Source organism: Sciurus vulgaris (assembly GCF_902686455.1).
Source record: "Sciurus vulgaris genome assembly, chromosome: 2".
In the NCBI taxonomy this organism is placed as follows: Eukaryota; Metazoa; Chordata; class Mammalia; order Rodentia; family Sciuridae; genus Sciurus; species Sciurus vulgaris.
The window spans coordinates 65,301,949-65,316,710 of NC_136462.1; the positions used below are offsets into that span (position 1 = coordinate 65,301,949).

At 35.8% G+C, this 14,762-nt stretch overlaps 1 protein-coding gene across 7 annotated transcripts in view; it reads left to right on the forward strand.

Moving 5' to 3' along the window:
* Nucleotides 1-14,762, forward strand: part of SLC25A21 (solute carrier family 25 member 21) — a 481,388-nt gene that overhangs the window by 412,579 nt on the left and 54,047 nt on the right. For all 7 annotated transcript variants that reach the window (XM_079120315.1, XM_079120312.1, XM_079120314.1 and 4 more), the window contains one exon: nucleotides 11,507-11,573. In XM_079120315.1, coding sequence (XP_078976441.1) covers nucleotides 11,507-11,573 — 67 coding nt within the window. The remainder of the gene's footprint in view (nucleotides 1-11,506; nucleotides 11,574-14,762) is intronic.

Genomic DNA, 14,762 nt, shown 5'->3' on the forward strand with positions numbered 1-14,762 from the left:
ATGGTCTAGAGAGGAATGGAAAAGGAGGAGGAGAGGATGAGGGGAAAGGCAGAACATAGTGCAGGGGAACAGAGTACCTGTGCCTCTTACAGGGACCTTGGCAGTGCTCTGATGAGATTGGAAGACATTGGGAAATTAAGAACAAAGAGTGACATGATCCACTCTTTAGTTTAATAGGACCATTCTGAAACTGTGTTGAAAGTAGATATAGGGAAAACAATGAAGAGACTATTACACTTATTCAGGTGAAGTATGATCAGGACTTGAATCAAGGTTAACAGAATAGAGGTGAAGAAAAGAAAGGACTCAAGTATGAGTTCAAAGTTGCCGGTCTAAGGAACTAGAAAGACAGAATTACCATTAACTGACCTGGAGAACGTTGTGGGAGGAACAAGTTCATGGACGGAGAGTCTGTCATTCATTTTAAATATGCTTATTATGGGTATCTATTAAAGATCCAAGGGGGAATATTAGTGACTAGATGAACTGGAGAGGTATGATTGTTCAGCAATTGAGTGATAATTAAGGTCATAGAACTGGATGAAATCACCATGGAGAAATGGACAAGTTCAGAAATTAAGTCTTTGGCATTGTTCAAGTGTTTTTAAATCTGCTTAATTTATCTAACTACTGGTTTTCTAGGACAATGAAGGAAATAGTTAATCCTTAATTATTCATTGATAATAACATGGTATGAAGTACATACTTTGTCAAAGTGATCTGGAAGACTACATACTTCTGGAAGTCTAGAAAGTATATATAGGCTTTGATTCATTAAATCCAAAAAGTTTAGTAACTATCCATTTACTGTATGCTTTAGCCAGTTAACTAAGCACTTAGCGCTTCAAAAAAAAATGGTACAGGGGACTATAACAAAAGGGACTACAGACCCTGGCTCTGCTGTTCCTCTATTCAAAAACCAGCATTTTAGATCCTTCCAGAAATATATCAGGGCCTTGGAAGTGGCCTTCAACTAACACTAGATACACAGGGAATGAGCACTAGAACTGGGAACAGAATGAAGTTTCCCAGAGAAGTCAAAGAGCTAACGTTTTGGAGCCAAGTAGATTTATCTGCAGACTACAGCATCATCATTTACTAGCTGTTTGGCTACAGGAAACATTCTTAGTTTTCTTGTCCCTTTCTGTTAAATGCATGTAATAGTATCTATTTCATATAAAAATTGAAGGGAATAATAATTGTAAAGCATTTCACATAATTTGCTATTTTTGTTTCTAACATTTCCCTCAATAGTTCCAATTTCAATGGATGTACAAGATGTTATAATACTTTTCCTTTGGATACTATTAGTGAATTGAAAGTCTACTGAATCAGACTAATTCATAACCTACAAAATGACCTGATCCAACATTTGATTATTTGGCAGCTTTAGGGCAATTTTTAACTTAGGGCATTCAACCTGATACCACTAGGGGGCACTTCAAGAAATTGATTTTTTAACTGACTAATAATTGGTGGCCACAAAGAGTGAATGCACTTCGAACTGTGACTTATAATTTGGAAGTAGACAACCCAGTGCACTTAGTGCACAACATCTTTGGCCTTAACATATATTATTAGGTTGTAGCAAAATTCCATAATGGGGTGTAAACATTTTAGGTACTGGGTCACACGCTTATAAGATTCCATTTATGAAGGATATCTCTGAATTCTGAAGCTTTCTGTCCCATCTGCAGTCAAGTACAGACCTTTAGTTAGGTCAAGGTATTAAATTAGGTGCCTTTCAACTGACTCATTTCTCTAAGTACTTGTAATAGAGAATTGGCATAGATATAGAGATATTCTAGTCCAACGGCAATGCTTTGAAATTAATTTGTTCACCTTTTATACCAAAAATTTTCTATGCTGGGTAAAAAGCTAACATATGGTTGAGATGAATTCAAGGCCAAAGAATGTGGCTGTAGAGCCCATATTCATGTTGCCTTTATTTACAAGTAATCCTGAATTAATGCTAAATTCCCAGCGGGTAGTGATAAATAATAGGAGTGACCATTGTTCTTTAAGCTGTTTATAATGTGGATTAAATATGGTAATTATGTAAATAACAATACTCTAGTCAGTTAAAAATATGCCAATTTTCAGACTATTAATATAGACATTGAGTCATGTCTGTGTATATGGATCTACATATGTGTGTATACATATAGATATATAAGTGTGTTATGTACTGTATATATATATATATATATATATATGTATATATATGCATTTTACCTTTTGAGCATTACAATGTGCCAGGCCCATAAGATAATATAAAAGGCAACATCTTGGTCAAATAATGTAGGTAGATGCAACATCAAGGTTTTTCCTGCCATGTCAGAGAAGGCCTCTTGGAGAAAATTAAGATTTGGGACAATGGAACTACTGTATCAATATATGGCCCTGGAAAAAGTGTTTGCCACTATATTAAATGAGTAAGTAAATTAAAGAGAGTCATTTCATGAATGGGAAGGACAGAATTTAGAAATGGAGGATGTATGAAAAACAGGTCTGATGAGTAGATAGGAATCATCGGAATGGAGCAAGGAATTTCCTCTGTGGGACTGATAGAGCAAAAAGTTGACTGGGAGATGGCTAATGAAGGACTTTTTGACTCCTTGATCTGTTTCCCTTTCCTGACTTTTCCAGGTCCCAGTCCCAAAAATTGGAGTTGGGAGATGGGGTGGGATTTGTTTGTTCATTTGTTTGTTTACTCCTTTCCTCATAGGTGTCATCTGCATAAGGGACAGACAGTCCTTCAATGATTCTTATTTCCTAATAGAAATGCATTCATCTTTTTAAGCAAAGTAGTCTGTCCCTGAAAATGAACATTTGCCATGTAGTAAGTGATGTCACTTACCAATTAGTGGAGCAATTAAAACCCCCATTTTACCCATGTTATTTATCACTTTGCTTGTTTCTCAAATATCTTTTCACTTTTTCTTCTTTTAGCATTTTCCATCAAGTTCTGGTTCTTATATCATGCTAATGCTTTCCTTGGGCTGAACTGAGCAATATGTTTAGTAAGTCAATCGCCCTGCCAACTTTCCAGGGAATGGAGCCATAGACCTACCTCCTAAATGATACTGACAGCTAAACTAATCTTTTTGTAGCTTAGAAAATCAAAGTTGTAGTTTATTTTAGACACATCAACAAAGTTTAATTGTTGTGGTAAAATTTAAAATGTGTATTGGGGAAAATTTTAAAGAATTCCTCTGTAAAGCATACAATGAAAGTGGTATGGTTTAGAGTAACAAATTCAAGCACCTTATGCAGAAACTTAATTCAATTAATTCTCAGTAATGAATAATAAAAAAACATATTGTTTGTGTCTGAAGATCTGATACGAGTTGAGTAGGGAAAACTGTTGTTTTTATATTAGAATGTTAGCTAAAACCTTTATTATGTTACACTACCTTGAAGTTAATTTGCTGTCTTTAAAAGAATAATGTGTATCATAAACTCTTTTTGAGCTATTTTTCCTCTCCTATGAAAGACACACAGATTCCCCCTGCTGTCTTGTGACCAAATGAAAATGGCCCCAAGATACCGGCAATTCTGTGAATTTGGGATTGCAGATTTTATGTAACTCAAATAACAGAATCATGAAAGCCCACTCTTTCATTTGGACTCTGTGAACTTCTGGGTCTTGTGGAGAATAAATGATGCCAGAATAATGCCCTGAAGGTGTAGTGGCAAACTAGAATTCTGCCCTGGCGTATGCCATCCATCCAGCAACGGTGTGTACTTGTAACCCAAGGCCCCTCGTTGTTGTTTTAATTATAACAACAGGGTAATGTGGGTAAGAAACTTGGATTTGATAGCAGGAGAAGAGAGAGGATATTGTATACCTTCAATCAGGTTTGTATTAGGAGATCCTTAAGGGAAAACAACACTAAGGAAAGGAGGAAGAAAACAACAAACTAGCAAGATCCCTATTTCCAATATAATTTGGAGAAAATTACTGATTTGGGTTGGTCATGTTGCCAGAAGAGATGACTCAAGGCTTCCACATAAGAAATGGAAATCAGGAGGATGCCCGAAGCCTGAAATGAGAACAAATTGTGAAGATATGATTGACTGTAAGGCTTCAAAATCAACCGTACCAGAGATGAGCTTGGATCATTGCCCAGAACGAACTGAATGGTGATGTTCATTTAGATTCTGACTGTTGAAACAAAATAAAATGTAGTAATTGTGCTCTGTTAGGTATACAGACGTGTTAATGCTTTCCAATTTCCCCAACTGGGGATCTGGTGTCACTTTCCCTGTCGCTCCTATTTCATGCTTCACCGATGAGTATTATTGCTCCTCTGGACATTTACTGAATGCCAGGTTTTTGGCAGAGAAGTAGGGTCCAGGTGAAAACATCCTTCTCATGCTGCGTGTGTGCTGCAGGTGGCTTGGAAAACAGCTTTTCAACTTCAAATCATTTCTGCAATTGACAGTTTCAGGCTCATATAATGTGCATCTCTATCCTGACTTTCCCAGTGTGATGGTTGCTGGACTTAGTTTATGTGAATCTCAGCAGTTTGAGTCCTTAAACACTTTACATTTGACCATCAAAAAAGGCCTCAGTTTCCATGGGCAGCAGATTTGTACATTGACCTTTTCCTCTCTTAGGCGGGAATATGTTTTGTTCACTATTTCCTTGCACAGTACTCAGTTATCATGAATTTCTCTGTTGAATTTTATAATAATCTTTCTGATAAGGCAACAGGGTTTGACTTTCTCTAAAGATCAGTCATAAAGTGGTTACACTCTCTTGTCTTTCTCACTGGGGTCTACAAAGAAGAAAATATTCCACATTGCCGCTCCTAGCAGGTTTAGCCTAGCAACTCAGGAAATTTACCAGCTTGCTTGTAGAAGTAGTCCAACTGTACAAATGATTTCCAAACAAACGTTTTCTAAATCAGAAAAATAACAGCAAAACCAACAAGCGAGTGACTCAGAAAGAAAAAAAAAAAAGGAGAGGCAGACAGACATGTAATTTTTCCACTTCTTTTTAGTTTCTTTACCTGAGTCAGATTTTGAGAATGTTAAACCCTCCCCTGTCTACCCACTGTTTACCACAAAGTCTTCAGATTTCAAGAGCTAAGTGAAAGCAAGTAGATTTTTTTTTCCCCAGTCATTCACATGGACTAAAGGTATTGTCAGGTACACAATGTTTAATTAAGGATCTGCCTGGTTATCTGGTCTCTTGGTGTCTAAAATTTAGACCTTAAAATAGGGTAATCTAAAACTGTACCCTAATAATGAAAGGTGACAGAAAGGTGTCTCTGCTATCTCTTTAAGTTATTACACATAAACCAGTGAGACTGGACACAAGTTGGAAACCACAGGAAATTCCACATATCCTTGCTTCCATACAATCAGTATCATTTCATTGGTTGTTCTATGATCTTGTAGCCACCTATATGTTAAATAGTTTCACACTTTAAAAATGAAGGTGGGGAGAAATGGGTAAAATTGTTTTGTGGGGTTTGGCACAAATCTGTATTTCAAATAAGCTATGTGTGAGCTGTGTCTTTCAGAAGAACATGTGCAATGTACTTTTTGATCTTCATTTTATAGATGCACATAAGTACTACAAGGCCTGTTTTGATTATGCAATTAAAAACAAATGTGATTCAATACTGTGATCCAATACTCTATGTCTACCAGGTTTGTGAACAATAACTCTCATTAGTATATTGGTCATCATGATCTGATAGCTCGGGAGGCTTGGTACCTCATCCTCATTTTTGCTATATAACTTGGTCTGCTAGCATCTCCATGTTCCATTTATGTTTTAAGGTCTCTCACAGGTAATCATACTAATGGTGTAGGGTTTTGATGTGTTATGGACTCCCTGATAGAAAAAAATCTAAAACCATTTTTTAAATGACTTTCTCAGTCTCCTAAGTGTTTTGCTCAACATTTAACAATTATCTTCCATAGAATTATGGTTTATGAAATATAATTTAAAATATGAGGTACTAATGGCTATTTGTATTAAAATGTAAACACATTTTGGTAGCTATAGGTTCACAGAAGACAAATTAAAAGTAGCTAAAATAGTAAAGATTTACTTTTAATTTCACATAATCAGAAATCTGGAAGTAGGATGCCAGGCTTGGTTAATTCAGCAGCCCAGCAATGTCATTGGAATTCAGGTCCTTTGTGTCTTTCTGTTCTGCTTTCCTTAGCTTGTGACCAAAAACAGCTCACACAACTATAGTGCACAGGCATCTCATGGAGCCAGGACAATATCTTGCAAAGAGGAGGAACTTTGATTCCCATGGTGTCTTTTGTTCTTAGACTGGAAATCCAAGACTTGTACACATCTTTGCTGGTCCCATGTGCTAGGTTTGGGTCATATATCCATGCCTAACCCCCTCGCTAGCAAAGAATGTGATTACTGTGACTGAGTTGAACAATCCTGCTTTACCCATGGGCTAGAGAAAGGCTGACCTTTTGGATAATAAAAGTTTTATTTTAAAATTTAACATTAATGTTGTGCTTTATCATATTACATAACTGTATTTCTTCCTCATGGATAGAATTATCCTGATATGCTTCTTAAGAGAAAAAGTTTATTTTTGGGCAAAAAATTTTTATCCTAGGGCCTGATTTTTTCTTATTCTTATATAAGTAGAAAATATTTAATCAACAACCCAAAATCTTTCAACAGAATGATCTTGTTCATCTTGGACCAGGGATATTGGTGATGCATTCAGTGTTTCACATTACTTTCCAGCAGAATTGAATGGAATTCAGAATAAACCTGATCTTTATTTGCCTTTTCTAAAATTACTTCCTGAAATAAAAAAAATGATAAGGCATTGTTGCAACATATATAACTTTCAAAAGTTTTGTATTAAAATAATTTTATTTCAAGCTGGGCATACAGCTCAGTGATACAGCATTTGTCCAGCATGTGTGAGACCCTGGGTTCAATAACCAGCACTGCAAAAACATAGTTGCAAATCAAGAAAAACTTCTATATAATATAACCTGATGGTCAAGGACATGGACTGTGAGAAGGCAAAGGAAATTAAGTCACTGTACAACATTTGGCAATAATGTGACAGTAGGCTTTCCCTGCAAAGTAAAGAAAATAAGCACACATACTTCAAAGGATTTTGAGAAAGTTGAGCTTAATATGTATACATACACCTACATATATTTATTATTAAAATAGCAGCTAGTACATAAGAAACATTCAACAAGTTTTGACTATTTTATTTAAAATAATATTAATGAAAATCCATAAGCATTCATGTTAATATTTTGCTACACAGGATAGTTAAGATTAAACTCATACCTTTCAGAAGTAACAAATTTGAGGAACAAAATTATGAGGGCTTCCTTGGAGTTCATAATACAATTTACTAAGAAGCAGTGACTCTTGTGTGTCTTCCAAAGGTTTCTCCTGTTGATAACTTGATGCAGGTCAAAACTTAAAAGCAGAGAGGTAACTTTTCTGTATTACTAGGGAAAACAGCTGCTGTTAATGCTACATAAACCTTAAGAATCCCACTGTCTATCCATCCAACAAGTAGACTGAAGGTAGCAATCTTCTCTAGAAATAAGCAGGATGGAGCATGCTAATATGGGTGCCACCAATCTCTTCAGATTATTGTCCTGAAAAGCAACATGCCCTGAATAGCAAACCAAAGGTACACAGAAGTGTAATGAACTGTACATGTGGGTATAGACAGCAGTCCTTTGGCAGGAAAAAAATAAGTGTCTCTTTCATAAAACTTCACAATTCCTTTTTGTTTTTTAAAATCCGTGCATCACATTTTGCAATAGGAAAACTTTTAATACGTATCTAATCTAATCAGGCAAATAGTTTATCAGCTTGAGCTCTTGCTCACATTCTCTTGCCCACATTTTATATATGTAACTCCTCTGACTGGCTCAACAGTCAATCTTAACAGACCAAAAAAATCTCTTCCTAAAAGAGGACATGGCATGAAAATCCTAAAATAGCCACTTTGGTTGTAGGGACCATGAGGTTTACTTTCTGGATCCAGGACTCTGGGCCATAAGTTATCAACCCAACTCAAACTCATTTAAGTAAAAAAAAAAAAAAAAAAGAGAACTTATTGGAAATGTTACTTGGTATCTCCTAGAATTAGAGGTAGAGGGGAAAACCAGATATTCAAAAGGGGTCCAGACCAACTAAGTATAAATAAATCTTGACAGCAGAGTCACACTCACAACACAAAAACTCTTCTTTTTTGTTTCTGTATCTCCCTGAATAGAGACTTCCTTCTTTATTATCACTGCAGATTGGCTTTTTCCAAATGATCGAAAATATGACTGCCTTGATATCTTAGTTTTATATTTTAGGGTTTTAGCCACCCAGAGCAAGACTGACCTTTCGAGTTCCAGTCCCAAAATCCTGGAAAAAACTCTGATAAGTCTAGCTTGGATTAGATTAAATGAAATAAAGAAATAGAATACCATTTGAATCCATTTGAGTAAGGTGCTCATGAACCCCTGCCTATAAGCTGTGTCATATTGTACTAATATATTGGTTCCAGTGGTTTAAAAAAAAAAACTGGGTGTGGCAGTTCTCCACAGATTTGGTGCGGGCCTAACTATTTCATAGATGACTGCTGTTGCATGGATATACTGTGAAAACAAGGCAAAGAAAAAATAAATGGTTCTAGCTTCCCATTTGCTAGCAAAGACTGCCTACAGTCCCTGAGAATTTCCAGTTAAAACTGTTCATTTGCTGCTGGAAGGCTCAGGGTGGTGGAATGGGGAGTGGGGGGTGGTGATTGCACATAAAAGGAGCCAAGTAGAGAGAAAGGAAGGAGGGCACGTCAACGAAGCATCGCCAAAATGAAACGGAGGACTCTGGACCTCCCAGCTCTTTTCAGATTAAATCCTTATGCTTCTTCCAGCTGCCTCTCTCTTCTCTCCTGCCTTACACCTCTTTTTAATATTTTCTCCCATCGCTTTTAAAATGAAGTCCTCGTGTGTTATTTATAAGCCTTCTATGGTCTTCCAGAGAAGCAGTGCTGTGCTCAAGGCAGAAGTCTGAAGTAAGGCAGAGTTTGTCCCATTAGAAAAATGCTTGCCTGTGTCTTCTTGTTCTTTTTCTTACAATAAAATAATCTGAGGATTGAAACAGACCAATCTTGAGGACTATCGAGTCCTTCCACTGTTGTATACATCCCATCTGCAACATCTGTGACAGGTGGCCATCCAGGGATTCTTGACCACATACCAAATTGTAACTGCACTTTTCAGGAAAGCCTGTTCTATCTTTAGATAGTCCTAACTGTTAGAAGTACTACTTATTTAAACTCCAGCTGACCAAAAATCTGTCTTTTCTTGTTTCTTTCACCTGTTGGTCCCAGATCTACCACCTGAAAACAAACAGAAAGGTCTAATATCTTTCCTACGTGCTTGCTTTTCAAGAAATCCATCATGTTCATCATGTTACTCCATAAGGCTATTCTTCTCCAGGCTAAGCAAATTTTCTACTTATAACTATTATCTATCATGTAGGATTTCAAGTCCCTCTATTAACCTAACCACTCTATTTTAAAGGCTTTACTTTCTTATATGTTCCTCTTAATTTTTCCCACATAACCAGGCATAATCTTTCATATGTGGAAAGATCAGCACAGAAAGAACCAAACTAATCTCCTCTTCCATTATGGATATAAATGGTCTATTCCAGAAAATCACATTTATCTTTTGGAAAGAGCAAACCTATACTTACTCTCATACTGCAAATTTTAAAATAATTAATTTATAATGAAATTTAAGTGATAAAAAGGATTTAAATTTAACAAGTATCTTGAGGAAATAAGTGTAGATGTGAAAACTTCAGGCATTGATAGTTAAATTGGAGTGGATAGGAGTTGGGACAATTCATGAGCTCCCATGGCCCTTCAAATCACATGTTTGTGTTACTTCCTATCACAATACTAACACAATCCATTAAGTCAAAAGTAGTGGGCAGATGTTGGCTTGGTGGTGCATGCATATAATCCCAGCAACTTAGGAGGCTGAGGCAGGAGTATCTTGAGCTTCAACAACTGAGTGAGGCTCTAAGCAACTTAGCAAGACCCTGTCTCAAAATAGAAATTAAAAAGAGCTGGAGATGTGGCTCAGTGTTTAAGTGCCCCTGAGTTTAATCCCTGGGACCAATTTTTTTTTTAAGTGGCATAATAAGTCCTTATCAAGGTGATCATTTGATTCTTTCTTTCTTTTATGAAATCCACATACTTAATATAATGCTTAACAATTTGTTATTATATACATACAAAAAGGACTCTGGGGTAGTATTCCTAGAGGCTACCCTACCGTGGAGGAGCTGAAAATTTTAAAGCTGTAAGACAGGTCTCCTCACTGAAGGGTGCTATGTGAGCCAGTGAAAGGAGGAAGAGCAAGAGGTGGGGTTGGGTGGCACAGTGAGTTAGTTAAACTCTTAACTTCTTGTTCCAGAAGCACAGATAGAAGCAGACCCAAGTAAAGAGAGTTAGAGTTAATTTTGTGTGAGCAAGGGGAGGATGGGGTTGATCAGAGAAGCTCCCAACCCATGTTAAGTGAATATCCTAAAATAGAGAGTTGTGAAGCTATGCCCCTATTGGTAGCCACTTACGGACTCACCAGGATAACTGATTAATTCAGAAAACAATGCAGAATGTTTCATTTAAATATTTTCAATTTTAAAATGAAGATATGGCATATGTATGAAGATTCCTGGGCAGAGAGATTTAAAATTTTGAATACTAAAATCTAATAAGAAACAAGTAGTGACTTTTAATAAATCCAATCATAAGCATATACCTCTCATTGTAGATTTTTTTCTCTCTCTTTTAAAAAGGCCTGAATCTGTGACCATGGACCCCTCAACATTGATAATGATAGCTGGTCTATGCTCTGCAAGACTGCATATCAGCAAGGGAATTTGACAATTCTAACTGGCCCTCCCTGAACTTCTTCAACTTCCATTATGGAAGTTAAAAAATTATGAGTAATTCAGAAAAGGTCCGGGAGCACTAGTACCACAGACCAATAGACAAAGAGCTTTTTATTAAAACTAAAATTGAAGATTTCATTACCTTGATAGCCTCAAAAGAGTTCAGTCTAGTAAATTCAGGTATAGACCTAACTTCCTTGAGTTATCAGAAGGAGGAAATCCAAGACTGTTGACAGCTTGTAGCTACCTGCCACACAACTGAGAAGATAAATTAATTCAAGATTCTTTAGAGCGAGAAGGGTCAATTTCATCTTAAAGGTATAACTCACAGTCATAATAGCAATTTAATTAAGGGATTCCAGTCTCAGTATCATTTATTCATTCTCTGAATATGATAGTGCTAGGAAACATAGAATTCATATCTTGTTCTTAGAAATTAAAACAAAGGAAAATTTCATGATTTGTAAATAATAGGGAAGACTTTATGATTTGTTTTTTTTTTCAATAAACAAATGTGGAATTACCTAGTCCCTAATTCCCTTGTTTATGTTAAATCTTTTGTTTTTCTAACAGGTTATTTGGTTTTTACAAGGGAATTTTGCCACCCATCTTAGCTGAAACACCAAAAAGAGCAGTGAAGGTAAGCAAGTATTCCTACCAAGTGAAAATAGGGTGTAGTAACAGCTTCAGTAATAAAATATCCCACAATAAACAAGGAGAAACTAATATGACTTAAATTAACACTAAAAACTTTAATGTAGAGATTATAGCACAGTTTTTATTATAAACTTGGTTAATCTCTCAAATATGTGCATCAGTTTGTAGATTTTTTTTCAGGTAAATGTACTCCCTTCTAATGAGGAAATATGCAAAAGACACAGTGGTGAGTGAAATTGATGTAATCAAACCACAGAAACCACAAATAGTTGGACCTTTTCTCAAAGCAATTCAGAAATTTTCCTTTGGAGCAATGATTATTAAAGAAAGAGGAGAAGTAGGAAAAACCTTCCCCAAATCATCCCAATCTTATAAAATAGACTGTATTTCTTTGTATATGATTCTTCTATAACATGTTTATTTGGCATGTCAACTTTATTTTCACCTTTAGTCTCCCCTTAAAGTTCTTCATTTTGGTGCTTACAAAATTGTTATTTCCACTACCCTGACTTCCATTTCTTTAACCACATAACTGTGGAGGTTTATGTACTACTTGCCAATTGAATATCTGATTGGGATCAGAGCAATGTGCCAAGAGCCTCCTAGGATTAAAAAAAAAAAAAAAACTGTATCTGCACATTTTTAATATGTTCTCTCAGACAAAAATTCTGATTACAGTGACTGACTAGCATTGCTCCCTTACCCCCAGCTCTGACATCACCAAATATGGCTTTGTCTTTCAACAAAAATAACATATACAGACTAAAAGACTTCCTTTCCAGCTTTGTGTCATTTACTTTAATGACATAAAGATTTTTCACATACTCAATTTATAGTCCCAATATTCCTGATGAAAAGCAAGAAAGAACAGCTTAAAAACTTTTACTAAGTCAAGGGGACGACTGTGTTAAAAATTATTATGAAATAACTCAACATGTATACACAAACATCAAACTTTTAAATTATGTTAAAAGAGTAATTTTACAAAAGTTAATTTGTATAGAGAATTCAGAAAACAAACATTTAAAAATACTTTTTCTATAAATTTGTCCTCTTTGTTGCTATAATTTTGTGATTTTATATTATTACTTCAATACAAATTTCATTACGAGGATCTGAATCTTTATAAAGAATCTGGAAAAAGTTCACCAAAGTACACAAAAGGGCCGAATTGAATTATGAAATGGCTTCACTTGATAAAAGATTGCCCAAGTAAACAAACAGAGCAGAGTTCCTGTTCAAAAGGAAAATCACTTTTTCTCCATGGAGTAATATATTCATTTGTTTAGTATTTTACATGTATAAACAAAGTACATTATAATTAGATATTTTCCTGGAATATTTTTAATACTCTATATTGGAGACATTTTAAACTTTATGATGATTAAAGTTTATCAACACTGAACAATCTTTTACAAGGAAGAGTCGAGCTTTACAAAACTGAGTCTCTAGTTTAAAAAAAAAGAAGCAGTGCTCTGTGCCAGAACAATGGTTAACAGATGAACTTTTGGGCAACTGGATATGGTGTATGTGTCCCAGACATCTTGTTTCAAGTAGATTTTACCTTAAAATTATTGAGACATATGGTAAGTATGTTGGCTTTTTAAGTATAACTTGGAGTTAAGTGTATCTTTGCCAGATGGATAGCACTAGTTTTTCAACACAATTTATAAAAGGATTCATTTTATAGATATTTATCTTAGGATTTGTGAGGAAAGCAATCACCTGATTGTAGTAATTTCATACATCATAAACTGCTTCATTGTATGTCATCAAAGTTTACTTCAGAAAAAAATAATATTCAGATACTCTCTGTGTGTGTGTGTGTGTGTGTGTGTGTGTGTGTGTGTGTGTCTATGCATGCATGCACTGTGTATTTATTCTTTGGGGTGGATGCATCAGTTGCAATTGGTACCATAATCAAAAACAGATAATTTTAAGTTTGTACTTTATTCTTTGAAATTATATTTATCATTAAAATAGTATGATTCACTGATGCTAAATAAACAAAACTCTCCCTTTCTCAATTTAAAATGTAATTAGTATTGCAATTATAAAGGGAAATGAAGAACTCAGAAGAGCACTGGTCTCTGAGAGAAAGGAGGCACTATGTTCTAGGTTCCAGGGTTTAGTCTTGAGCTTCACAGGTCCATAAATACCATTATTCCATGTTCAGATTCTCAAGGACTACCTTATATTAACCAAACTCATGAGATATGAATTGTGAAGGTTCTTTGCTAACTATAATATACCTACACTTATGGTGTCTACACATAGTAAATATTCAATTGAATAAATGAAACAGAGAGAGAAACAGAAAAAAAAAATTTATAGAAAGAGAGAGAGAATCTGTTTACCCAAATCTCCACATCAACTATTCTGAGTTTCTGGAGGTCCAGGACTTCTACTTCTAGTCAAGATGGAGTAACAGGGAGCAGATTTATTCTCCCACCTGAAACAACAAGACAAAAATGAAAAAAAATATATGAAACAACTTTCAAGACACTGGAATCAGACAATGAAGCATAGTAATATCTAAAACAAATTAGATGATCCCTGTGATGACTACAGCTTACGGCCTTGAGAGTGTTTCCAGGCTCAAGGCAGGGAGGGGAAATAAAAGCAGAGCCCACTGGACTCCCTGGGTGGTGAAAGAGCTGAGAGACTGGGGAGAACAAAGTAGCTAGCGCTCACAGGATAGAGAAGGAAGAGCAAGCTCTGCAGGAAGACAACTCCTGAGATCTGCAGAAGGTCCCCCACAAGTATTCAGCTGAGTATGACCAGTGCATACCTGTGAGGACACTATCAAGGCTTAGGAAATAACTGTCCAAGAGTTTTAGAAGGACAATGCTCAGCAGCCACACAGGTCTGTACCTGCCAGCCAAACTGGAAAGCATCAAAATTCAAAAGGCATTGAAAGGATACTCAGAAGGATCTTGCCTCAGAATTAGCCCAAATCTGAGCACTACTCAGATCCCAGTTGCTAAAAGTAAGACTCAAATAGATCAAACTGCATGAAGTGAAAACAAAGGGAAAAGTGGAGAACTGGTTCAGCCAGGCAGAATGTACCAATGTACCCATGTCCCCTGTCCTACCACAGTGTGACTCTTCTCTAGGAAGGACATGGTCAATAAGTCTGGCCAGATCACCAATATTTGCATACTAATATAGC